Source organism: Hypomesus transpacificus, chromosome 14 (genome assembly GCF_021917145.1).
Source record: "Hypomesus transpacificus isolate Combined female chromosome 14, fHypTra1, whole genome shotgun sequence".
In the NCBI taxonomy this organism is placed as follows: Eukaryota; Metazoa; Chordata; class Actinopteri; order Osmeriformes; family Osmeridae; genus Hypomesus; species Hypomesus transpacificus.
In genome coordinates, this window is record NC_061073.1 from 1,231,086 (window position 1) to 1,255,102 (window position 24,017).

Sequence of the window (24,017 nt, forward strand, 5' to 3'; positions counted from 1 at the left end):
CTTTTCATAACGACCACCGCCAATCGAATGGAAGAAAGTGATGAACCATTACAACTGAACTGAACCTGCAAGCGGTAGTAACTAGAGGTAGCTTAGCAAGTGCTTGTATTTTGACTAGCTTTCTAGGTTGTGTATATGTAAAAAAAAAAAAAAAAAATCTCACTCTAACCTCAAGACAGCTAACTTACTCTGCCAAACAAAATGTGTTCTTCACTATGACCATTATAGGACTTCATTTCCCATAAGGCGAGTGGGATAATACTGTTACCATAGTTACTAAATACCGTGCATAAAAGTGCAGAAAGTGAACCGTTTTAAAGCTAGCTGGGGAAAACCAATATTGTGACCGGCACGTAAGACAGACCCACAAAATATTTACTTGGAACAGCTATTGTTTCTTTGTGCATTGTACTGTAGCTTGAGAATGCAACTTTGCTACTGTATTAACATATCAGTTAGTAGCTATCCTACAAGCTGCGTGTCAACCAGCAAGACACCGTACTATACTGTATTATACAGGAGATAGCTAGCTAGCTCTAACTTTTTCTACAGTGGCTAGCCTAGGTGACTCATTTAGAATTGGGGCGTACATTTGGGCATGAATTCTGTCTACAGAATACGTATTACAGCTTGATGTGATGGAAGGAGTTCAACTTTTGACATTCCAAAACTAGATCAACTAGAAACTAGACGGTAGTTAACTAGCCTCTAGTGTAACGAGTGTTGTTTTGTGTAAACGTGTCTAGCTAACTTTGATGTGACTGTTTTTCAGGACTTAATGACCAGTCTGCTAACATGGATGGTTGTGTCGTCCGTCTACACACAGTACATTTTAAGCCCAAAGTTGATGGGAGCCGGACGGACTTTACTGCCCAGCCCCTCCGAGTTAACTTCCACGAGCTTCTGGGAAGCATAGACGCACCAGAACTGGTCACTCAGGTACCACCCCCCCCCCCCCCCCCCCCCCCCCCACACACACACACACACACACACATACCAAAAATACATTCAAATATAACCCAAATGAGCTCAGGCATCATGCTTGTAAACCTATTATCCTACTTGGGAATTAGATTAATTATAAAATGCTTCAGTCAGTCCAAAGGTACACTCCTCTGCTCTGTGCCCAGTGCAGATGGCACGAATGGGGGTGTTGGTCTCTTGTCCATATACTGTACCAAAGTGGGAGGGTGAGTGTGCATGGATGGCACACTGTGAACTGCTGTATTTTCTTAGTCCATGTCTGCGCTTGTGAGAGTGGTCGTTGTGTTTATGTGTGTGTGGGCAGGACTGCTGGCGCTGAGCTCTCGTCCTATAAATAAATACAGCGAATCCTGTAGACATTCACTGTAAAAGCGCCACTGTAAGAAACCGTGTATATGCAGTATGGTTATCTGGAAGTGTACTGTTGCCAGTATAGCTGTGCACACCTAACACTGACACACGAGCATGTGGCTGCATCCTGGTATGATAACACGTCACTTTTTATTTTCCAGGAACAGCTAAGTAGGCTTTTACAAAGGCATAATATCTTTTTCCTCATGCTCTCAGGATGTGACTGGCCTGGACGGCACTCTCATTGTATATCACCCAATGATAATGCATGCTCACTTTCACACACAAAACCACACATCCGCTAACACACATCGATCCTCACTCTGTCACACACACATACATTCAAATAAACACACCATACACATTCTTTTAAGCTCCCCCTTTTTAAGTCCTCATTAACGTCTCATTTCCTTTTCGTAACTCAGCCTTGCCCCATCTCATCTGGCATACTTATTGTTGGTACATCTAATCTAGTTGTGTACGTGTGCATGGGTGTGTGTTGGGTGGGCCGGGTGCGTGTGTGTGTCCGGGTGTGTGGATGTGTGTCCGGGTGTGTGGATGTGTGTCCGGGTGTGTGGATGTGTGTCCGGGTGTGTGGATGTGTGTCCGGGTGTGTGGATGTGTGTCCGGGTGTGTGGATGTGTGTCGGGTGTGTGGATGTGTGTCCGGGTGTGTGGATGTGTGTCCGGGTGTGTGGATGTGTGTCCGGGTGTGTGGATGTGTGTCCGGGTGTGTGGATGTGTGTCCGGGTGTGTGCCTCCCAGGTAAATAACCTAGACGTCCTGCGCGCTGTGGTGGCCCTGTTTGATGTGTCTCTTCCTGACGTTGGGCCCCAGGACGTCCATGACACTGTGAACAGCCTCGGGGCCCACACCATCATCCTGCTGAGGCAGCCAGCAGGTACGGAGGAACACTAGCCAGCCATAACCCTAACCAGCCCTAACCCTAACCAACCCTAACCAGCCCTAACCCTAACCAGCCCTAACCCTAACCAGCCTTAACCCTAACCAACCATAACCAGCCATAACCAACCCTAACCAACCCTAACCAGCCATAACCCTAACCAACCCTAACCAGCCCTAACCCTAACCAACCCATAGCTCTAACCAGCCCTAACCCTAACCAACCCTAACCAGCCCTAACCCTAACCAGCCATAACCAGCCCTAACCCTAACCAGCCCTAACCAGCCCTAACCCTAACCCTAACCAGCCCTAACCCTAACCAGCCCTAACCTTGACCCACCCTACCCAACCCTAGACAGTACACAGTTTGCACGCTGCATGGATATTAGTAGGAAAACAGTCTATCCAATTAGATGGCTCTAATAGTTTCTGTATTGCGTTTTATTCTGAGATAACTCTATCTTAGTTTGGATTCAGCCAATTGATTTCTCCATTCCCCTTATTTCTTGACTCTGTCTCTGCCCCACCCCCACTAAAGAGTATAGAATCATAACTGTCTCTGTCCCCTCAGATGTTCTAGAAGAGTATAGAATCATAACTGTCTCTGTCCCCTCAGATGTTCTAGAAGAGTATAGAATCAAAACAGTCTCTGTCCCCTCAGATGTTCTAGAAGAGTATAGAATCATAACTGTCTCTGTCCCCTCAGATGTTCTAGAAGAGTATAGAATCATAACTGTCTCTGTCCCCTCAGATGTTCTAGAAGAGTATAGAATCATAACTGTCTCTGTCCCCTCAGATGTTCTAGAAGAGTATAGAATCATAACTGTCTCTGTCCCCTCAGATGTTCTAGAAGAGTATAGAATCATAACTGTCTCTGTCCCCTCAGATGTTCTAGAAGAGTATAGAATCATAACTGTCTCTGTCCCCTCAGATGTTCTAGAAGAGTATAGAAGAAGGACTCCCCCCAGCCCTCGACGGGAGACGGGGATCCCCCTCCTCCTCTCATTGGTCAAACGCAACAGAGAGGGCAGTTTCTCCCAGGTCTTCAGCGAATCAGAAGACAGTTCTGAGGAGAGCTCTGAGGAGCGAGAGGAAGGGGAGGCAACCACCCCACCCAGGTATAGAAGACAAATTTAGAACTCTACTCAGCCCACACTCCTATAACCTGCTGTGCCTACAATACTTCAGCCTCCTCAAACACGCCTGACGGAGCATGACATTTGTAAAATGCCAGGTGTGTTTCTTTTTTACATGCTGTACATTTAGCAGACGCTTTTAATCCAAAGCGACTTCCAAGAGAGAGCTTTACAAAAGTGCATAGGTCACTGATCATAACAACGAGGTAGTCCCAAACATTGTGGGTAGCCAAAACATGAAGCACACATTGTGATAAACCAAATAAGTGCCAAAGGGAAGAACCATAAGAGCATGTAGTTAAGCAAGTTACAATTAAACAACATGAACCTCCAAAGTTCAAGAGTGTACCTGTAGAAAAGCAAGCAACAATAATATATTTCATTTAAACAGCCAAACTTGTCATCAAGATAGAGCTTCCTCTATCTTACTCTGGGGCCTCAGTACATTAGTATTAGTCATTACTATTTTTGCTCATGTTGTCACACATTTTTATTGGTGCAAATACTGTGTGATCCATCTGCCTTCTTTTGAATGTATCACAATGGCTTTACTGGAATCGTCCTAATTATCAACCACTTTTTAATCATTTATGATAAATTTGAGTCATTTCAAAATAGATTGCCTCAGAGACAACTGCTGTGAAAAGTCATTGATTTCTCTGAGTGATTGACCATCAAGTCCATGAATTAATAATGCAGTGTGGGGCAATCCATTTAGAAGGCTAGGGTTAGGGCTCTCACTGGTAGGCCATCAGTCTCCCAGCCAACTGGACTCTCTGAAGGGAAGCCCCAATGGGCTCGTTGAAACGGAGGGGATTGGATTGTGGAGTTTATTGGCAGTGTAACATTACAGAGGGGTTACCAGAGAGAAGCCCTTCTCTCAAGCTCCAAGCTGCGTGTGTTTGTGTGTGTTTGGACCTGGAAGGTTGTGCCACTGCATGTTAATGTGACAGTCTTAGACAAGACAGAGTGAACCGCAGGCCAGACCAGGGCTAACACCAGCTATTCTGTTAGAGGTAATGAGATTAATGGGGCTTTGAGGAAATCCACTTCCAAGTACCTCCACCACTGCTAGCCAAGTGCTTTCAGAACTGTCAGCCAAATGCCTTTACTCTGGAAACCCAATACATTCTCAGTACTCATAACTTCTGTGGAAACTGATTACATGAAACTATTTAAGTAATCCAAGCAATTTCTTAAAGTAAATAATAATTTATACAATCTAGTCATTGATTCAATGAATATATTTGTAATATTAGTTACTTAAGAGGATTAGATCATTACTGAAATTGTATGATGTCTTCAGTTTTCACAAAAGTTTGAAGTTAAACCCTTTATCAGGGTTTTCAGTGTATGCTACAGATTCCCTCTGTCTGTGTTTACACACACTTTCTCCTTCTTCCATCTCCCCCACCCACTTTTAGGGGCGCTTAGAAAACTTGATTTCCTGGAAAGGAGAAAGGCCCAGTCCTGCTCCCTAGCCTGTCTGCAGGGTAGCTTATATCATCATCATGTAGTCATGGAGTTATGGAGCAGAACATACCACAGGAAACCGGTGCAAACAATCCGTTTAAGAGGACAAAGGTCAAATATGCAGACAGGATACACAGTACCAGTCAAAAGTTTGGACAAACTTTTGACTGGTACTGTACACACACACACACATACACACACACACACACACACACTCACAGATACACATCCAGATACACACACAGATACACGTACAGATACACAAATACACACATATACACACACACATACACACACACACAGATACACATACAGATACACACACGCAAAACACAGGTTGGCAAAGTATCACGTTGTTCACATCACATACAGTACCAGTCAAATGTTTGGACACATTTTCCCATTCAATGTGTCCAAACTTTTGACTGGTACTGTATATGATAAATATCTCACCAGCTTGCCTCTGTACACCTCAGTTGTTCCATCTGGTGCTTGCTGTTCTCACAGTGGGGCAGCTCTCTCCCTGTCCCAGCTCAGGACGTCTTCTGGTGTGCTCTGTCCTGTAAACCGTTGTCGTATCTCTCTCGAGGCTCTCACTTCCTGTTGCTCCTGTCACTTCCTGTTGGGAGCCTAGGTCTTCATGGGAGGTCTTCTGCCTGGGCCTGGAGGACTTCCTGTCCGAGACGCTGCAACGCCGGGCTCTCCGCGACGACCCCGAGGATAACCGGCAGATACCGCCCGCCGCTGTGGGGGTGGAGTCGCTCATTGTAGCAGCTGCAACGTTCGAACTGAAGACCCTGTGAGTGACAGCGGGGGGGGGGGGGGGGGGGGGGGGGGGGGGGGGGGCTTAGCTTAGGTGGAATATATCAAGGTGTGAGCAGAACTACGATATTGTTTTGTATATTACCCGTTTATTACCTAGGCTCATGTACAATGTTGCTCAGAACCAAGTCGTTTAGCCTCCCATATATCAGTTCAGCAGCTGTCCTCCAGACCTTAAGGAGAGATGACCTTCTAGAACGGGCCTCTTTGTAGCACTTTGTACTATTTGTTCATTGCTTTGGATGTCTGCTAAGTGCATGAATGCTAATAAGTTTAGTCTAGGTAGGCCCACCTTATCTTTCGACAGGTCTTTCATACCAGACCATTGCTCTTTGGGTGGGCTGTCCCTGCACTGAACCGATTGGAAATCTCCAGGGAAACTCAGGAACAGAGGTCAGGGATCATGGGGGTGTCATGGTGACATTGTGTCATGGAGACATTGTGTCATGGTGACATTGTGTCATAGTGACATTGTGTCATGGTGACATTGTGTCATGGTGACATTGTGTCACGGTGACCTGGGTGGCACATCTGGAGCAGCAGGTTTAGCCTTGAAGGTCACTCCAGGTCAAGCAGATCTAAAGTGACCCCCCCCACCCCCATTTTCTGTTAGTAAATATTTGCACTCCTGTGTCAACAGTGGTGTTGGAAACACCTGGAAGTTTGTTTCCCCAGAAAAAGGCACGTGTTTACTTTACACGAGCACCATAGCAAGCTGCCATGTTTTCTACATGCCACATCTTTGCCTCTCTGGACTGGCACAACTGCGCTACCCAGTTTAAATTCTTGGCCATGGGGGACAAACAGAAGCACAGTGAGTCTTTTAGCTCAGTGAACTGCCTTCGCAGTGTGTCCAACACTAATACCAACTCTCTCTTTCCGTCGTCAAACCTCTCTCTCAGCACATAGACCTTATTTATATCTTCAAACTGAGAGCAGCCTTGTCATTAAGAGTCTCTGTGCGGGGTGCGGCTCCGCCCTTGGTGGCCCGTGTCCCACACCCTTTATCCTGTCTGACGTTGTGGGAAGGTTATTCCTAGAACAGGGCTGGACTCCCAGAACTTGGGCTGCACTGGGCTGTGTGTGTGTGTGTGTGTGCGCTCTGGATTGAACTGCTCTAGGGTGGATGTTGAGGGAGAAATGTAATGAGAGCTTCCTAATGAGAGAGCAGGAGTACCCCTTCCCTCACCCCTGCCCCGCCCACCTCTCCCCCACCTCTCCCTCTTGTCTCCCTCTTCCCTCCCTCTTGTCTCCCTTTTCTCTCTCTCTTCTCTTCCTCTTCTCTCCCTCCTCTCTCCCTCTTCTCTTCCTCTTCTCTCCCCCACCTCTCCCTCTTCTCTCCCTCCTCTCTCCCTCTTCTCTTCCTCTTCTCTCCCTCCTCTCTCCCTCTTCTCTCCCCCACCTCTCCCCCACCTCTTCCTCTTCTCTCCCTCTTCCCTCCCTCTTCTCTCCCTCTTCCCTCCTTCTTGTCTCCCTCTTCTCTCCCTTTTCTCTCCCTATTCTCTCCCCCACCACTCCCCCACCTCTCCCTCTTCCCTCCTTCTTGTCTCCCTCTTCTCTCCCTTTTCTCTCCCTATTCTCTCCCCCACCACTCCCCCACCTCTCCCTCTTCTCTCCTTCTTCCCTCCCTCTTCTCTCCCCCACCTCTCCTCCAGCTCAGCTCCAGCTGACATGGGGAGCCTCCTGACCAGCTCCAGCTGACTAGAGGAGCCTCCTGACCAGCTTCAGCTGACTAGGGGGGCCTCCTGACCAGCTTCAGCTGACTAGGGGGGCCTCCTGACCAGCTCTAGCTGACTAGAGGAGCCTCCTGACCAGCTCTAGCTGACTAGGGGAGCCTCCTGACCAGCTTCAGCTGACTAGGGGGGCCTCCTGACCAGCTCTAGCTGACTAGGGGGGCCTCCTGACCAGCTCTAGCTGACTAGGGGGGCCTCCTGACCAGCTCTAGCTGACTAGGGGGGCCTCCTGACCAGCTCTAGCTGACTAGGGGGGCCTCCTGACCAGCTCTAGCTGACTAGGGGGGCCTCCTGACCAGCTCCAGCTGACTAGGGGAGCCTCCTGAGCAGCTCCATGGCTGTTGGTTCTCTGTTTGTGTATTCTGGTTCCACGGCCCACTGGGGAAACACAGGGGAACACAGTCCGCTTAGTTTAGACATCCAGAAAGGTACAGTGTTATGCCTCCTTCCGCCTCGCTCCAACCACCCCTTTGCCAACAGCTGAAGTTGATCTACAGCCTTACAGTAGAACGTACTGCATTACTGGCAGTGATCATGGGTGACTCAGCTACATTCGCAGTCAGCAGATCCCAAAGGCTTAGTCACAGGGTATGGCATTCAGTGATTGAAATACACGATTAATAGCCATATCCGTGGATTCCAAATACAGTGTTGGATGTGTGTGACCACAGATAAGGTGGACGGCTGTGCTGACGCAAGGTTGTGAGGTGATGATGATGAAGTCGATGATGTTGAAGGCGATAAAGGTGGTGATGATGATGATGATGATGATGAAGAGATGCTGCCGTGTCTTCCAGGGCTTCAGGAGACAAGGTGCTGCAGCTGTCCCTAATGGCCACCAGGAAACGCTACAGGAACTGCGGAGTGGGACGTTACATCATCGAGGTGACCTTTCAGCTCACCCGCACACATGCGAACACGCGCGCACACGCACAAGCCTGAGGTACCTCCGAGACGGCTCCTATCTGTGTCCTCCCATCCTTTGCTCAGAGTAAAGCATCTTTACTGGTCGAAAATAACTGAGATGAAAAAGAAAATAGCTGAGCGCTCCACTAGTTAGAGGACCTTTCAGAAGGACGGCATATTAGAGGTTAGGCCTGCCTGATGGAAACGAGCATGTGACCACGGGCCTGGTTTCTGTGCTGCCCGGCGCCTGTGATTAGCGGCTAGGGTGTGTCTCTGACTGGAGGCTGAGCCACGGGCCTGGATGCTGTCGTCCTGGCGCCCCCTGCTGGTCAGACCAAACGCTGCCAGAGCCGACGATCCCCAGAGCTGGGTGTGAGGGGTGTCCTCCTCCCACCACCAGCCCCCCTCCTCCTCCTATCACCTGTGTTGGGAGGGGACGGGTTGACATGCCCCCCCCCCCCCCCCGTGGTCTCCTCCCTTTGCCTTTCCTCAGCTGCTGAAGACCCAGATGGTGTGCCCTCCCCACAACGCTTTCCTGGCGCACGCCGACTCGGACGCCGTCGAATTTTTTGCCAGCTGTGGCCTCTCCGACGACGCCCTTCTTAACGACAAGTTCAGGTAACGCACACACACACGCACGCGCGCCGCCCTAGCCCTGCGCATACACCACGGTACGTACCCGCGCACCGACCTCATCGCGTGTGTGATGGGAGCACGACGGAGCGGAGGCCCATGTTTCAAGTCTGTCAAACGTTGCCGTTCTTCAGGGAGGTGAGGGATGAATGGACCAACACCACTCTGATGAGCTACCTGCCTCCGTACTATACAGGTGGTCTACATGCTCACACACACACACACACACACACTCCTCAGTTCCAGCTACACCGCTCATTTGGACACAGCACATTTCAGTTAAAATTAGGGTGTTTAAGGTTATCATTCCGGGTCCTTTTGCCTTAGAAGCCAGTTTTATTGTGTTAACAATTTGGGGAAATCGTCCCCCCCTGCCCCCAACCCCCCTTCCCCCTGCCCCCAACCCCCCTTCCCCCTGCCCCCAACCCCCCTTCCCCCTGCCCCCAACCCCCCTTCTCCCAACCTCCCTTCTCCCCCCCCATGCAGAGTCTGAGAGTCGTAGCCCAGGGTTCTCCCTGGTCCTGCCAGAGCTGGAGAGAGAGGTGGAGCAGGCGTGAGTGTGAACCAGTACAACACTCCCCCCAACAACACCAGAATACCACACATTCATGTCCGCACGCTGCCAGGCTTAGTTCCTCCACTGTCTCCGCCAGTGACTACCCGTTCACCTACTGTTCACAGAGACTCATGTTAGCCCTGTGGTGTGTGCTGTGTGTGTGTGTGTGTGTGTGTGTGTGTGTGTGTGTGTGTGTGTGTGTGTGTGTGTGTGTGTGTGTGTGTGTGTGTGTGTCAGGAAGAACACAGCTCTAGAAGCCTACCAGCAGCAGGCTGTGTGTGTTGCCAGGCTGGTCAGGGAGGTCAAGACCCTCAGGGAGCAGGTCAGACACAACATACAACTATCACCCCTGGACTAACTCTAAGCAACTCTAATCTAATCAAGACTAACCGGCCCACTAATTGCCTCAGTGGTATCATCTGTTGACTGTGTCCTGTGTGTGTGTGTTTGTGTGTGTGTGAACCAGTTGAAACTGCAGAGAAGGGAGGTGGACAACCTTAATGATGAGCTGGGCAAGGAGAGAGAGAGACGCCACAGAGTGGGTCTGTTTCATTTGTGTCTTTCCATCTGTGTGTGTGTGTTTGTGTGTTTTGGTTTGTGTGTGTGCGTGCGTGCTAAATGTGTACATGTGTGTGTGTTTACAGAGCAGCAGTTCTTGGAGTATAAACTGAGAAAGACCAGACAGCTTATGGAAAGACAGGTGATAGACTCGGGTGAGCGCGGCTGCATTAACTCTACATATCCACCACAGTCCTGTCATTTCCAAATCCCCTGCTGGACATACTAGGTTCTCCTGCCAGGTTACTACCACTGCACTTTCTCTTCTGTTCTACTGCTGCTACTGCTGGATAGAATCAGAAAGGGATTTATTCGCCATGATAGTTTGCACAGACAAGGAATTTGCTTTGGCAGGAAGGTGCATACAATAAACATATAGGAATCTTACATTTAGATATATGGTCTAACTATACTAAGGATACATAAACTAGCAATACTAAGTGGAATACAAATAAAATAAAATATACAATAAAATAAAATATAGGTTGCCATAAAATAAAAAAATATATAAGTTGCAAATTTACAGTATAAAATACAATATAAAATACTAATATTACACGAATAGTGTAGGTAGCCCTGAGAAAAACAAACACGGTTTTATCAATACACTCTTAATTGATACTCTCATTGGAAATGAGAAAGATAGGCAAGTTGATCGTGAACAGGCTGTCACATGTACTCGCTGCTATGGACTTTTAACTATGAGGAGCTTTACTGAAATACCGACTGGCTGTTTATCTCCAAACCTGCATCGACTACAAATGTGCTGTGTTGGTGTTGACATTACTAGCAATCCAAATCATAAAGCATTATTTAACGATACCAATATAAGCACAAATCCAGCAGGGATCGTCATGTCTTTAATGCTAAAGAAAGCCCGGTCTTGTCTCCTTAGCTACGTCCCAGGGTGGAGATGACACATTCTAAATGGTCCCTAACTGCTCTCCTCTCTACTGAGGAGTTGAGAGCTCTATCGCTAACTCTGTTGTTAGAGCCATCTTATCCTGCCCTGGTGTTTGTGTCTTCAGACGATGCGGTGGATCCCCAAGTAGGGTGCCCCGGCCCCCCTTCCAGTCCCCCAGGCCCCCCTTCCAGTCCCCCAGGCCTGGGGCAGCCCTCCATGGGGACTGAGGTGTTGCAGACTGGGGCTGGACGTGGATAATGGGCCAGCTTGTAGGTAAAACTAACTGTAACCTTACAGTTTTGAATATACCGGACATTTAACTTGAATTGTTTTATTTCACAGGGAGAAAAGAGACTTCTCCAAGACCGTTATCTTCAGTTAGATTTGTGCATTTTTATTGGATTGTTTGTGTGTGTTTATTTGGGATGCTGCATTAAGTTTAGCTTCCGACATCTACCTCAGAAGAACATAATAAAGTGAATTACAATAATACCAGCTTGATTTGTTGATGGTGCACAGTGTATTATCTATAGAGAAAGTGTGGGCAGTAGGGTGGTAGGGCTGGAGGTCACATGCCCCAACGGCTGTTTCATCAGCCATAAATCTATTTTAGCTTATCATAGATGTAATCTATGTTCTTAGTACTGATATGTTATGTTATGCCAGATTGCTTGCGTTGTCTTGTCCCAAGAATTTCAGTGCCCAGTCTGACCTTGTGTTGAAATGTGCACCTGACAAGAAAAAAAACTTGAAACTTGAAATCCAAACCGGCCGTTTGGAAATATGGCTGATGGCAAGCAGGAAGGTGAATAGGGGGTAAAGCGAAGGGTGGAGGAGTATCTGGAGAGGAGGATTTACTCATATGTGCAGGTGTATGTGTGTATGTTGGTGGAAGGGTGGGTGCAAGGGTGTGGATACTGGAACTTTGGATGTGCATTCCAGTGAGGCTGAGTAAAGACATGGCACTTTACACTGCAGGGATGGCGGCCTTAATTGTGGGGTGGATATGGATGGAGGAGGTGCAGGGTTTTGTTGGTATAGAAGTTGTATGACTTAAACTGGGAGAGGTTTGTTGAGAAGATCACAGGCATCCCAAGTCTCCCAGAAGGTCTGGGAGTCTCCCGCAATTCAACAGTGGCTCCCTGACGACCGCAAATGCTATACAATCTCCCGGAAATTGGGGATTTTGTATTTCGAGCGAGCGAGAGACTGTCAAATGGGCGTTTCTGGTAGAGATAGGTGCATATCGCGTGTACGTGCTGGTTGAGGGGGGGGGGGGAGCCACCTCCCGGAAATGAGTCTGCAGGTTGGGATGTCTGAGATCAGGGAGGCGGGATGGGGTGCGATACAGGTTGTTGTGGAGTAGGGCATAATGTAGGTAGGCAGTGAAGCCCATACACTCCTGCACAATAGGTGGCGGTGTATGCTTCGGCTATTTCAAAGAAGAAGAAGAAACCCCTTATTGCCTCTTGCTTCATGGTAGTAGTTTTACGTATTTTTCTAAGTATTTACAAATATAAAAATGTTCTGTATTCAGCATTAGGTACGTTCGAGTTCATTTAGCACTATACTCTTTCTGATGCTTGTGGGCCTGTCCCAACTTGTTTAGCACATATGGTATTTTAGCTGGCTACTATAGTTAAATAGCTAGTGATTCAGTACTGCAGCTAGTTGATTATTGTTAGCTCTTAGCAAGTGAACTAGCTGTTTGTGGGGATAAACTGATAGCTAAGACACTAGCTAGTAGCCTACATCTGATGAGTGGTTTATTGCATAACCCAATTTGTTTTATCTTGTGTGGAAAGCCGTATTAGCAATATAAGCTAATATACTATATAAACAATGCTTCGCATGCCATATAAACAACCAGTTTTCATTTATATATTGGTTTATTTAAAGCTAACAGGGACAGTGCCCATTAAAAGCTATTGCTGTAAATGCCAAGAGGTAAACTGTCTTAGCCAAATGGCAATTTTCATCTGTAGTCTGTCAGGGAAAGATGTTCGAAGTCAAGGCTCGAAGTACACCATGAATCGTGAAATTCTACTGCTGTTTTTGCTTTCTTGGGAGACCCCTTGCGTATTTGTTGTTGTCATAGTGCTTTCAGACAAAAATGCAAAACATTGTAACAAATCGATTAAAAAAATACATATATTGTCTTGTAGATTGTTGTTGTTTTTTTGGAACAAATTGTTTTTGATGGGGTTTGGAAATCGCACATTTATTTTTGAATCGCGATTTTCTTATGAATGCGATCGTTTTTATTGCCATACAGGTGTTGTACAGGTGTTGGTGGCAATGGATCGTAAACTGGAGAACTCAGAGCCCAGCAGCCCACCCTGGGACATGGCGGAACCAGACACCCCTGGACCCCTCAACACAGCTGTTGTACTGGGAGAAAACGAGGCGCTTTATGGCGACATGGTCAGTCCTGGTCGCAACCCCAACAACTCCTCTTTCATAATCTATGAGACACCGAGGTACAGTATAGCCATGTTAACTCTTTTGTTGTTGTGTACTGTAGATGTCAGTAGTCTGCTTAATGTTCTGTCATAGATTCCTAATTATTTTCTGCTTTCTCTTGCAGCCCTCAGTGCTATCGAAGGAGACACCTTTACAACGGAGCTGAAAACACTGCCACTGTAAAGTCCTTACATTGTGTAAATCACTTTAGGGATACCCGCACATCTAATCATAACTATGTTAAAGCATAGCGTGACCGTTGGTTTTCTCTCTGCTCGCCAGGTTTCTCTCCTGAGCCCTCCGTCTGTTGGGAACACGCATCTTACCCCTAGCACTCAATTTTCCAAACGCAGGAAACTTTCACTACCAGCCACTAGCATGAGAGGTGAAACCAATCCTACTTCTTGGAGAACCAATGGATTTATACCTGCGTCATCTCTACTTGCAACTTGGCTGGAGCCCCCTCGTCCACCACCCTCCTCATTAATGTCGTCCCCGTCCTCTCTTGGCTTGGACGCAGCCTCGGAGAGGGTGATGGCAGGGGAAGGGTTTTACTGTAACACTCAGGAGGCCGTGGTGGGTCCTACAGTGGAACCAAGGCACTGTCGAGGGAGGAAACGGACCTCGAAGCAAGCTAACTCCAGCTCTGCTAACGTGACTGAATCCAGCTCCCAGGCACGTTCGTCCACTGAAGACAACACTCACTCCACATCAGCCCAATCCACAGGGAAGAACAGACTCAGGAAGCCCAAGAAACTTGCGTTTCCCACAAGTAAGTGGCTGTTAGGACAATAACCTGGTGATAGCATTGATTCCTGGTCTTGGTTAATGTTGAGTTTTATTTGAAGCTGTTTTTAGTTAACTGCAGGCCATGTGAAGAGTTACATTTTAGGAGGATGGTTCAAATCCAGGGTAACCTAACATATGCCACCATCAGAAATCTTTATTTCATGATGTACACATCAAAAAACACACACTTATATATAGTATAAAGCAGATTATATATGACATTTATATTTATGAAATACTCAGTGATTGAATTGAAACTATACCTAGTGGAGGCAAAGAGTGAACCAGACCCTGTAGAAGCAGCTTGCAAGTGAACCTTTGTGGGTGTGATTGTTGAACTGCATAATTCATCATGAATTAGCAAGCTAGAGCAAGAGTGACATCCCTTCACCATCACTTTATATCGCCCCACCAGCTCAGGAGCAGCTGGCCAAGCATGAGGAGATAGTCATCAGCGATGATGACAACAATGATGTCATCATCCAGGCTATGGTGCAGTCTGTGCAGCTGAAGGAAGATGAGGCCTTTGCCCGAAGTCTCCAGGTAGGGAAACGCCTTATTGTTAGTAGGTGCCATCACTTAACTCTCACTCATCACTTAACCAATCATTCGTCACAAAGCATATCCAAGCAAATGTCATTACCTCTAGAAGTTTTTTTTCTTCACTTTCCAAAGGAGCAGTTTGACCGAGAGGAGCAGCAACAGCAAAGTAGACAGGAGGCTGTCAACTCCCTAAGACCCCAACTTCACCATCACAACTACTCGGTAGGTCTAATAAGAGTTCAGCAGTGTACCGTCGCTTGACAATCGAGGCCCTGCTCGCCGAAACATTTCTGGTCAGAACTCTACTGTTTCATGTTTCCTGTTACTCAGTCCTGATTGTCCTCTTTGGGAATAGAGTTTTAGAGTATGCTAGTGTAGCTGGTGTAGATCGGTTAAACTCACTCCTCAGATATGTATACAGGCCACCCGCACCAGTAAAACGCTAGCTTTTCGTTGGCGTAGCTGGTAGTGGTCGCGCTTGAGATGTCAGAGGTGGCGGGGTTCGATCCCGAGTGCAGGCAGACGTTGGCCGAGTGTACCTCCTACAGGGGCGCGGCCATGTCTGTGAGCCAATGTCTTGGCTTATTGCAAGCATCTATGAACTGATTCTCAGTTCATAGTTCAAGCACACTCCCAATCCCAAGCACTACTTAACCATAGTGTGAGATTTCTGACTGGTCTCCAAACCTGCTGGTGAGCAAAAGGCTCTCACTCTTAATAGGATACAACTGTCCTTCACCATTTTCACTATTGCAGCCGTAGTGCCATAATTGGGCCACATCTGAGTTTCCCCACAAGAGTAGTAGTAGTAGTAGTCCTTTATTGTTACAGTCAGATGGCTGAGCGGTGAGGGAGTCGGGCTAGTAATCAGAAGGTTGCCGGATCGATTCCCCGCGGTGCCAAATGACGTTGTGTCCTTGGGCGAGGCACTTCACCCTACTTGCCTCGGGGGGAATGTCCCTGTACTTACAGTAAGTCCAGAGCGTCTGCTAAATGACTAAATGTAAATGTACAGCACAAGTACACAAGTACCAGCAACATAGCCTGTCGCATTAAAAAACTAGCGAAAGTGGCAGTCCACCTTTCCATCCATATACACAAACATACACCTGACAAGAGGGTAGACAGGACAGGAAGATAAGGTTGAAGGATACATTTCAGCATAACATGAGGAGAGGGGAGGATAGAAACAAAGGCAGTCCCTAGACTATTCTCCTAGAGGAGTACAGTGTGGGAACAGGAAGGAAAACACCTCAGCAGGTAAGCACATACATTTGACAACATTACAGAAACTCCTGAATTGCAACGAGGAGGGGGGTGGCAGGGGATGGAGGTAAGCCAACCCCCCCCTGTCACACTGGGGGGACAAAGCAGGCCAAGGCGTGGGATGGGGGAGAAGGCCTGGGTTGTCGCCCTCGCCTAGGCCACAATCAGTCAGATTCTCTGTTCGCAGGATTGTATTGCCATGGAGACAGCCTTGATCATGTCCCAGACAGAGACAACAATACACAGGTGGAAAGGGGGAGGGAATGCAAGAGAGTCTCTCTGCAGCGATCTTCAGCGGAGTTGTTGTTCCATCAACGGCCTTTGGCTAAGGCCCGTGCTGGTTGAGGGGGCCGAAAGCAGATCAAATTGGGATTTTTGGTCGAGTAGCCGGATTCCAATTTCCATGTCTACTCATTTCCCTTTTCCGACAGGTCTCCAAGTCGGTCCAATTTCCTTTGCAGAGCCATGAGCTTCTCCATGGTGTTATCCATATTGCGTTGTATAGCCACAATCTGAGTGCCACCAGCTCTGCCCAGCGCATCAATCATGTCGGCCAGCCTTAGGAGGCTTTTGACAGCTGTTAGCATTTCATTCATCTTCCGATAAACCAGGGCAGCGCCCAATCCAATCAGCAAAAAGCCTGTAATCATGGTTCCAAATAGGTAGATGTCTTCAATGTCCTCCACGGTAAGGACCGCTAGGCACACGACTCGCCACTTCTCCCACGCGTCCATCGAGTAGCCAGCTGCAAACGTCCCGGAAGGACCGGAAGGTTCCCCCGAACCCAAGCTTCTCGTCGAGAAGATGCTGTCAATTGCGTTGAACGACCAGCTGATCGAATCCATGATTTTAGTTCGGAGAGCAGTGCGGAGAGAGTCTCTCAAGTATAGGACACAAGACTAGACTATACGGTAGGAGCCAAGCAGGGAAGGTCAGGGGGAGGAGAGGGAGAGAAAATGTGACCGCAATCGTCGAGAGCCAAAAGAATTTGCTAACAACCAATCAGGTATCCCTTATACATCCCCAAAGTCAACTCTTGACCTAGGATGTACTCAAAATATACTCACAATCAGATTATACTGACGTCACAGCAATAATTCCCCAAGTAACAATAATCCATATAATTCATATACGCCTGTCTCCTACCTTCATAAAACACTACATTGTGCATAAACAACACAAGGCTACTATTGTATTTGTAAGCATTCAAGACAATACATTAAGATGGTCATAGCTCAAGGGTTGAGCAGGTCCCAGGTTTAATTAGACAAACTGAATTAGATTCCAGAACTGAATTAGATTCAGAGTTCATAGGATTCTCATTAAAGGGTAGAGTGGAGAATGCTGCCAATGCTTGGTCTACTCGTGACAGGTTGGACCCTTCACAACGCACTCCATGTCAGCTAGTAAAGTCACAATCAAGCCATATGCATTCAGAAATATCAAAGGGAATGTAAAATGCCAGTAACCATGATGTGCCTGCTGTCAATTTGGGAGCCCAATGTTTACTTTGTATGTAGAGCTTCGGTATGTGATCCATCTGGTTCTCAAGCTTTTCTGCCTTTCCCTTAGTATGATCCTCACTTTGCATTGGGCTGGATGTCTCCGTGGGCCATCGCAGCGAACCAGGCTACTTTTTCTCCCCTAGTAGCCGGATTCGGTGGGTGAACAGTAACAGCACAAAACACACATGTTAGCACAATACGTATGTACTGTTTAGCACAATGTTTAGGAATGAGTCGTGCGGGTGTCTGTCTAGTTCTCGTCGTCTCTGAAAGAGACTGTGTCTCTAATGATGTGTCTGGTTCTCGTCGTCTCTGAAGGAGACTGTGTCTCTAATGATGTGTTTGGTTCTAAGAGGGCGTGGGTCGCCGCACAGGAAGAGGTCGCTCCCGTGGTCGTTCGCGTCCCAGACATGAACGTCCTCATCTCGCCTGGTTTGACCCCATGAATCCTATCGGAGACAACTATGAGGTATTAATGAGGTTTCGTGTCAGCCTATTTGTGAGTTACGAGAAGTTGAATGGTGTTTTGGATGTGTTAATAAGGGTGTGTTCATCTTACTCTTCAGGCTCTGCTGGCCTTTGAGGAACATCAGGGGGCAGTGGTGGCCAAGAGCTCCCTGAGTAAGAGGGAACTGGAGAGTCTGCCAACCAAGACCTACAACCCAGCACACAGTGCTGGAAAGACCCAGTGAGTCGCAGAGCAGCAGTCACATGTAGACGTGTTCAGCGCACTGCATTTTATCTAGCTTCCTCCTCCTTTGTCTCTGCAGTATTCCCCCCAAACAGGGTGTATTTCCCTTAGCATGTTACAGTTGAGCAAAACTGTGTCATGCTCCATTTCAGGGCCTGGTTGTATACTGACAGGCATTCCATTGCATAGAACTAGAGGCGTTTACAGGCCTGCTTCTACAGGCCATTACCCAGCAGTCAGTGAAGTTCCTCTTTTGTTGCAGGTGTCAAATCTGTTTCTCAGACTACACAGAAGGGGAGGAGCTAAGGATGCTGCCCTGCCTCCATGACTACCATGTGCAGTGCATAGACCGCTGGTTAAAGGTAGTAGTTCTGAACAGTTCTTTGAACGGATGACGGATGATGGTACAAGAATTATTGTGATTTGATATACTGTATCTTGTTTGAAACTCTCCAATATATCAGCAGGCATGATTTCTGAAGTATAAACATAGTTGATCGAGCTATTACAAAAAGCTTCCATAGATGCCGTGTTTTAATGCAGTTCTATCAAGTGGTTTTGAAAAAGTTGAAATTATTTTTAGATCGTTTACGTGGGACAAACGTTATATTTAATAATATTTACTGGTAATAGTGATTTAAAGTGTCAAAGAAAATAATTATCAAAATAATATTTTCTATGTTTGTTTCTTTTATTTTCAGGAAAGCGCCACCTGTCCGATATGCCGAGCTGATGTATCAGAGATGAGAGCAAATATGTTTTGATTACCCCCTTGAGACCTTGGAACATGACCTCTACCTCAGTAGAATGGAACCTCTTAATTTACACAAACATAATCCATGATATACACTTGGGGTTGGTGAATCCATTCATGTGTTTTCAAGCTGGACCCTAGATCAAATCTATTCTTTTTTATTCGAACTGCATTGTAGTTCCTCCTGATGTTAACTCTACTTGAATGAAACTCAGGTTTTGTTTTGTCTGGCTCATGTGAACATTTTTATTAAAGGAACTATTTTTCTGTCAAAATGTTGTTCAACTTTATTATAAAAATGTCCAATTCCTCTCTTGTAGTAGTGCTTTTTAATGGGCCTGTGTTTCCTGAGACTTCTCACTGTCAGCTGGGATCCTTCCATCAGTCAGACCCAGAAGTTAGTTCTGCACCCCTAAAGTAGAGATGTTACCTAATAGCAGAATAGTAACCATAAACAAATGGGTTCATACTTATGCTCATCCTCTCACAATAGTCAACTCATAATTTAAACTGATGCTAACTTGAAACCCATTAGAAACATGTAACAGTATACAGTATTGTGTTCATTATATTTTTATTATTGCATACCAAGACAAAGGACCTTTGATATTTTGGATATATAGGCTATTGTTCAAGGTAACATGTTTTAGCCCTCCAGTACAAAAAATGATTTCACCCCATATCTTATTGAGAAGATTGTGCAGTGTAGGCCATTTCACATATATTTTTGTTATATTCACCATTAAGATGATTACAACCCTATCAATGTCGACATTAAATAATCGATCAAACAACCTGGAGCCAATTTATCGAGAAGAATATGGCCTAAAATCAATCAAACTGATAAAAATTAAATTGTAACTGTTAGTGGTTATATCTTTTTCTTTATAATGTCTCAGCATTAACCACCTCGTCAGCTCAATAATTTATTTTCAGTTTTAGTGTTTTAAACAAAATATCAGAACAGATTTCAATGTACCGTATTCAATTGAGAATATTTATTGTTGACAACTGTTGCATGAAAGTGGATATACATATTTCCATTATAGACAAAAATGTTCCCACAACTAGCCTTAATTTTCTGCATAAAATCGTGTCGCGAACAAGTGTTTCATGAGTAAACAAAAACGTTTTAGTTTCCAAAATTAGAATGTCCGTTTTTTCAATCTGTCCCATTGTGATGTGACGTTGTGAACTGACTTGTGTCTCTGATTTGTTAGTTTTTTACTAGTGTATAACCGCTATCCTACCCCTAAAAAAAACAGTACTTGTCTGCTTAATTGTCTGCATATATTTTCCCTTAACAAGCCGTTCTAGAAATGTTGTCAGCCCTCTATGTAGCCTACTTCCTCTGTGCCAAAATTGTGTGCAACTGTTCTCTTCACACAGCGTTGCTAAGCTAGCTAACAAGCTACAGTGTAGCCGGCAGTGGACCGCTTTTTGCGATACCACTGAGCTGATACATTGGATTTGTCTTCGATTGACCTCTTGCATGGCTTATAGTTAGCAGCGAAAGTGGTGAGTAGTAATATGTAGTTAGCTAACAAATGTGTATGTTATTCGTGCAGAGATAAAGCACACCATATTTGCTAACGCGCTATACCTAGCTACTACAGTGCGTTTCAAAGCGTGAGTTTACCAAGCTTGATGATGAAGCCCCGTAACTATTCTGATACTAGCTACAGTATCTAACTTGATCACATTTTGTTTCAGATCGAGAATCATTGCAACACATCTCTTTGTCTTCCGCTTATAGCCCTTGAATTTAATCAGCCTTTCACTGTACGTTGTAGTAGCGTAGCTCGGTAAAATAGCTAATCCAACGCTTGTACAGTTAACGAGCAACATGGCAATGAGACAGACACCCCTTACCTGTTCTGGACACACGAGACCAGTTGTGGATTTGGCATTTAGTGGAATAACACCTTATGGATACTTTCTCATAAGTGCTTGTAAAGGTACGTTTTCCCCTCAACAACCCTCACGCAACACAATGGACATAAAATGCACATGCACGTTGTTGATATACTTCTATTCATATTTTGTCCATATAGATGGCAAACCTATGTTGCGTCAAGGGGATACAGGGGACTGGATTGGAACATTCCTTGGCCATAAGGGAGCAGTGTGGGGGGCCACTCTGAACAAGGATGCCACCAAGGCAGCAACGGCTGCAGCAGACTTTACTGCGTAAGCATATCTGGCTTGTGGATGACTACTGAACTCAGAGTTAGATATTTGATGTAATCAAACTGATCCTACACACAGACAAAAACACTAATTGGAGTGGTTCACAATGGTAATTTTTGTTGTTGAAGTGCTGCTATTTCCACATGAACAGACAACAACAAAAACTATTAGTAGTACATAAAGTAACAACAAAAACTAATAATAGTACATAAAGTATGACTGAACACAGGGCTGTGACTATCCTCACAGTATTGCTCTCTGAACTCATGACAATACTGCCCGGCTTAAATACATTTCACTTGCAGCTACAATGCTAATTCTAGATAACCCAAAGAGACTCTATATACATTTATTAACTATTTTCAAATTGCTGTCAAATGTAAATCATAGACATATTGGTCACTGATGAGCACAGTACAGTGTTGATTAATAATGTTTATGGTTAATATGTCTGCTCTTAATTGTTTTAATCTTCCTCAATGAGTCATCACATGTAGAAGTGTCAAGTCAGACAATGACCCCTCTCCCTTTTTCCTCTGTAGGAAAGTATGGGATGCAGTGTCAGGTGATGAAGTCTTGACCCTGGCCCACAAACACATTGTCAAATCTGTAAACTTCACACAGGTAAGAAGTGTGGCTGGGTACTACATTCATTGCATCTTGATTTAGATCTCACAGGATTCAGGCTACTGATCCCAGAGATTATAGGCACGGTAGTTCTAGACTACTATTGCTTTTAATACTGTATTTTCCTGCTGCCTAGTTATTAAATCAACTACAGGGAAAACAGTAGAGCCAAGGGATTGAGTGATTTTAAGGGCTTTTATGTGCTACATGGAAAATGATTGTTGGTCCAATATTTGGTTAGAAAGTCCTAGTCTTTTATAAAGAAAATCTATACAAATCTATTGTGAACTCCAGGAGGCAGAATTTGCGACTGGATGTCGAATTGTGGTCAATGGGAAGCCATTGTGTTGACTTTTCTAGGACAGTAACCACCTGCTGACAGGGGGAAACGACAAGGTGTTGCGCATTTATGACCTGAGCAAACCAGACGCGGGTAAGCTAGGCAGTCAATGTTTTTTTTTAAAACATTTGAATGTTAAATGTTTGAATTCCTGTATATTTGTGACTGTGCACACATTACGTGTGTGTGTTGGGGGTGTATATTGTAGAGCCTCAGGAGATTGCGGGTCACAACGGCGCCATCAAGAAAGCTTTGTGGTGCAATGAAGACAAACAGATTTTATCAGCTGCCGACGACAAAACAGTCAGGTAAGACAATTACTTTGCACTTGGCACTGGCTAACCCTGCGGAAACCCATTGAATTAATATTTAAAAACACAACACATCAGTCATTCTGAGATGAAGAGTCGCAGTGACGTGACGGCAATGTTGTTTTTCAGACTGTGGGACAGGAGCAGTGCAGAGGTGCTGAAGAGTCTGTCCTTCGATGCATCTGTGAGCAGTATGGAGTACATACCCGATGGACAGATTGTTGTCATTACCTACGGCAAGACCATTGCTTTTTACAATGCCCTCAGGTATGTTGGCATATGAAACTGCTCAATGTAGTTCATATTGTGACATGATGTGGGAAAGACTGAACCGGAGTAACAGGAGATAAACCAAAAAGTCCACAAAGCCAAATTAAAGGTTGATATGGGAATCTCACCATCTGGACACTAGAGGGAGACATGCACATGTGTATAAGCATGAGCTGCAAAAAGAAGCAACAGAGGAAGTATAGAGGCACTGCTTGGTAGATAATGCCTCGTAGGATAGACAGTAGTGTTAGAAATAGTATCATAAGCCGATAAAAGTAGGAAGAAGTTCTGCTTATACAGTGCATTCTTCTTCAGACCTTTAGCATTAACATGTACTCAACTATTTAGACTTATAATTTGCAGAAGTTAATTTGAGGACATCAGCCTTGTAATGGTTTGGCTCAAATCGATAAAGGCATTCTTCCGTTCCTTCTCAGCCTAGAGCTCATCAAGACAGTGGACGCTCCAGCCTCCATCCACTCTGCCTCGCTTCATCCAGAGAAGGACTACTTTGTTGCAGGAGGAGATGACTTTAAGCTCTACAAATACGACTACAGCACTAAGGAGGAACTAGGTAAATCCCCCCCCCCCTCCATGTCTCTGTATTTATCTAAACATCATTAGAGTTTGTATTCTAAGTCTGTTTGGACTTTGACATGTCTTGCTGGTCTTGTTGGGAAAGAAAAAAAACCCTGAATGATGTGTCCATGTAGAATCATACAAGGGACACTTTGGGCCAGTCCACTGTGTACGCTTCAGCCCAGACGGAGAGCTGTACGCCAGCGGCTCAGAGGACGGGACGCTGCGACTGTGGCAGACAGCTGTGGGGAAGACTTACGGCTTGTGGAAATGTTTACTGCCAGGTGAGGGGACTAATACCTGCCCCTATGCAAGTGCTCTTAAGTCACTGCCATTTATCTTCATCAGACCACTTCACTTTCAGTGAACAAGTACTTCATTTTATACTGAACGACAGCGAGGATAATCACTCATTGTCCTCTTAACTTTGCATTGTTTTACAGAGGAGTTGATTTCAGAAAGTTCTGAGACGACCTACCCTGCACCTGCTCCTGAAATCAAGGCCTGAGATGCAAAATAGCATCCAACACCCCCACCATCAACTGGTCATGCTAGGAAGTGAGTAGAAGAGATGTCAGTCTTCTGAGCTGGGACCAGCAATTCAGGGGGCAAGACAAGTCTGTGAGCTTTTGTCTTAACAGCTGCTTTCGTCCATGATGTCATTTGAGTAATTTCCCATTGCAAACCACATTTGTGGCTTTCTTGCTAAGCAACAGATTAGTTTTGTGGA

The 24,017-nt window shown here is 45.8% G+C and overlaps 2 protein-coding genes across 7 annotated transcripts; both read left to right on the forward strand.

Moving 5' to 3' along the window:
- The first annotated feature begins 287 nt into the window (after positions 1-287).
- LOC124477157 lies at positions 288-19,289 on the forward strand. 5 transcript variants are annotated; one of them, XM_047034775.1, is made up of 14 exons: positions 288-353; positions 773-939; positions 2,100-2,235; positions 3,170-3,356; positions 5,482-5,646; positions 8,200-8,287; positions 8,802-8,926; positions 9,076-9,137; positions 9,428-9,494; positions 9,735-9,819; positions 9,964-10,039; positions 10,142-10,210; positions 11,084-11,228; positions 11,302-11,440. In XM_047034775.1, the coding sequence occupies exons 2-13, from the start codon at positions 796-798 to the stop codon at positions 11,215-11,217; spliced, it is 1,338 nt and encodes a 445-aa protein (XP_046890731.1). In that variant the 5' UTR covers positions 288-353; positions 773-795; the 3' UTR covers positions 11,218-11,228; positions 11,302-11,440. The 5 variants fall into 5 exon arrangements, with proteins under 5 accessions (XP_046890731.1, XP_046890729.1, XP_046890730.1 ...); XM_047034773.1 differs by lacking the exons at positions 288-353; positions 773-939; positions 2,100-2,235; ... (8 more) ...; positions 10,142-10,210; positions 11,302-11,440 and adding exons at positions 13,235-13,439; positions 13,547-13,601; positions 13,705-14,194; ... (5 more) ...; positions 18,479-18,578; positions 18,918-19,289 and having other exon boundaries at positions 11,180-11,232; XM_047034774.1 differs by lacking the exons at positions 288-353; positions 773-939; positions 2,100-2,235; ... (9 more) ...; positions 11,084-11,228; positions 11,302-11,440 and adding exons at positions 12,284-12,438; positions 13,235-13,439; positions 13,547-13,601; ... (6 more) ...; positions 18,479-18,578; positions 18,918-19,289.
- An 849-nt stretch (positions 19,290-20,138) lies between these two features.
- Positions 20,139-23,799, forward strand: LOC124476890 (serine-threonine kinase receptor-associated protein-like). Of its 2 annotated transcripts, none has more exons than XM_047034321.1 (10): positions 20,139-20,488; positions 20,805-20,928; positions 21,025-21,160; positions 21,703-21,784; positions 22,148-22,220; positions 22,336-22,435; positions 22,568-22,705; positions 23,146-23,282; positions 23,422-23,571; positions 23,731-23,799. In XM_047034321.1, the coding sequence occupies exons 2-10, from the start codon at positions 20,817-20,819 to the stop codon at positions 23,793-23,795; spliced, it is 993 nt and encodes a 330-aa protein (XP_046890277.1). In that variant the 5' UTR covers positions 20,139-20,488; positions 20,805-20,816; the 3' UTR covers positions 23,796-23,799. The 2 variants fall into 2 exon arrangements, with proteins under 2 accessions (XP_046890277.1, XP_046890276.1); XM_047034320.1 differs by having other exon boundaries at positions 20,140-20,488; positions 20,684-20,928.
- Positions 23,800-24,017: the final 218 nt, after the last annotated feature.

Bases quoted from the DNA above. Each gene is read 5' to 3' on its own strand.
- LOC124477157 (XM_047034770.1), top strand. From the start codon at position 12,436: ATGGTAGTAGTTTTACGTATTTTTCTAAGTATTTACAAATATAAAAAT. The intron at 13,440-13,546 runs GTACAGTATAGC...TTTCTCTTGCAG, and splicing joins ATAATCTATGAGACACCGAG to CCCTCAGTGCTATCGAAGGA. The intron at 18,214-18,478 runs GTGAGTCGCAGA...CTTTTGTTGCAG, and splicing joins CACAGTGCTGGAAAGACCCA to GTGTCAAATCTGTTTCTCAG.
- LOC124476890 (XM_047034321.1), top strand. From the start codon at position 20,817: ATGGCAATGAGACAGACACCCCTTACCTGTTCTGGACACACGAGACCA. The intron at 20,929-21,024 runs GTACGTTTTCCC...TTGTCCATATAG, and splicing joins TCTCATAAGTGCTTGTAAAG to ATGGCAAACCTATGTTGCGT. The intron at 23,283-23,421 runs GTAAATCCCCCC...GTGTCCATGTAG, and splicing joins CAGCACTAAGGAGGAACTAG to AATCATACAAGGGACACTTT.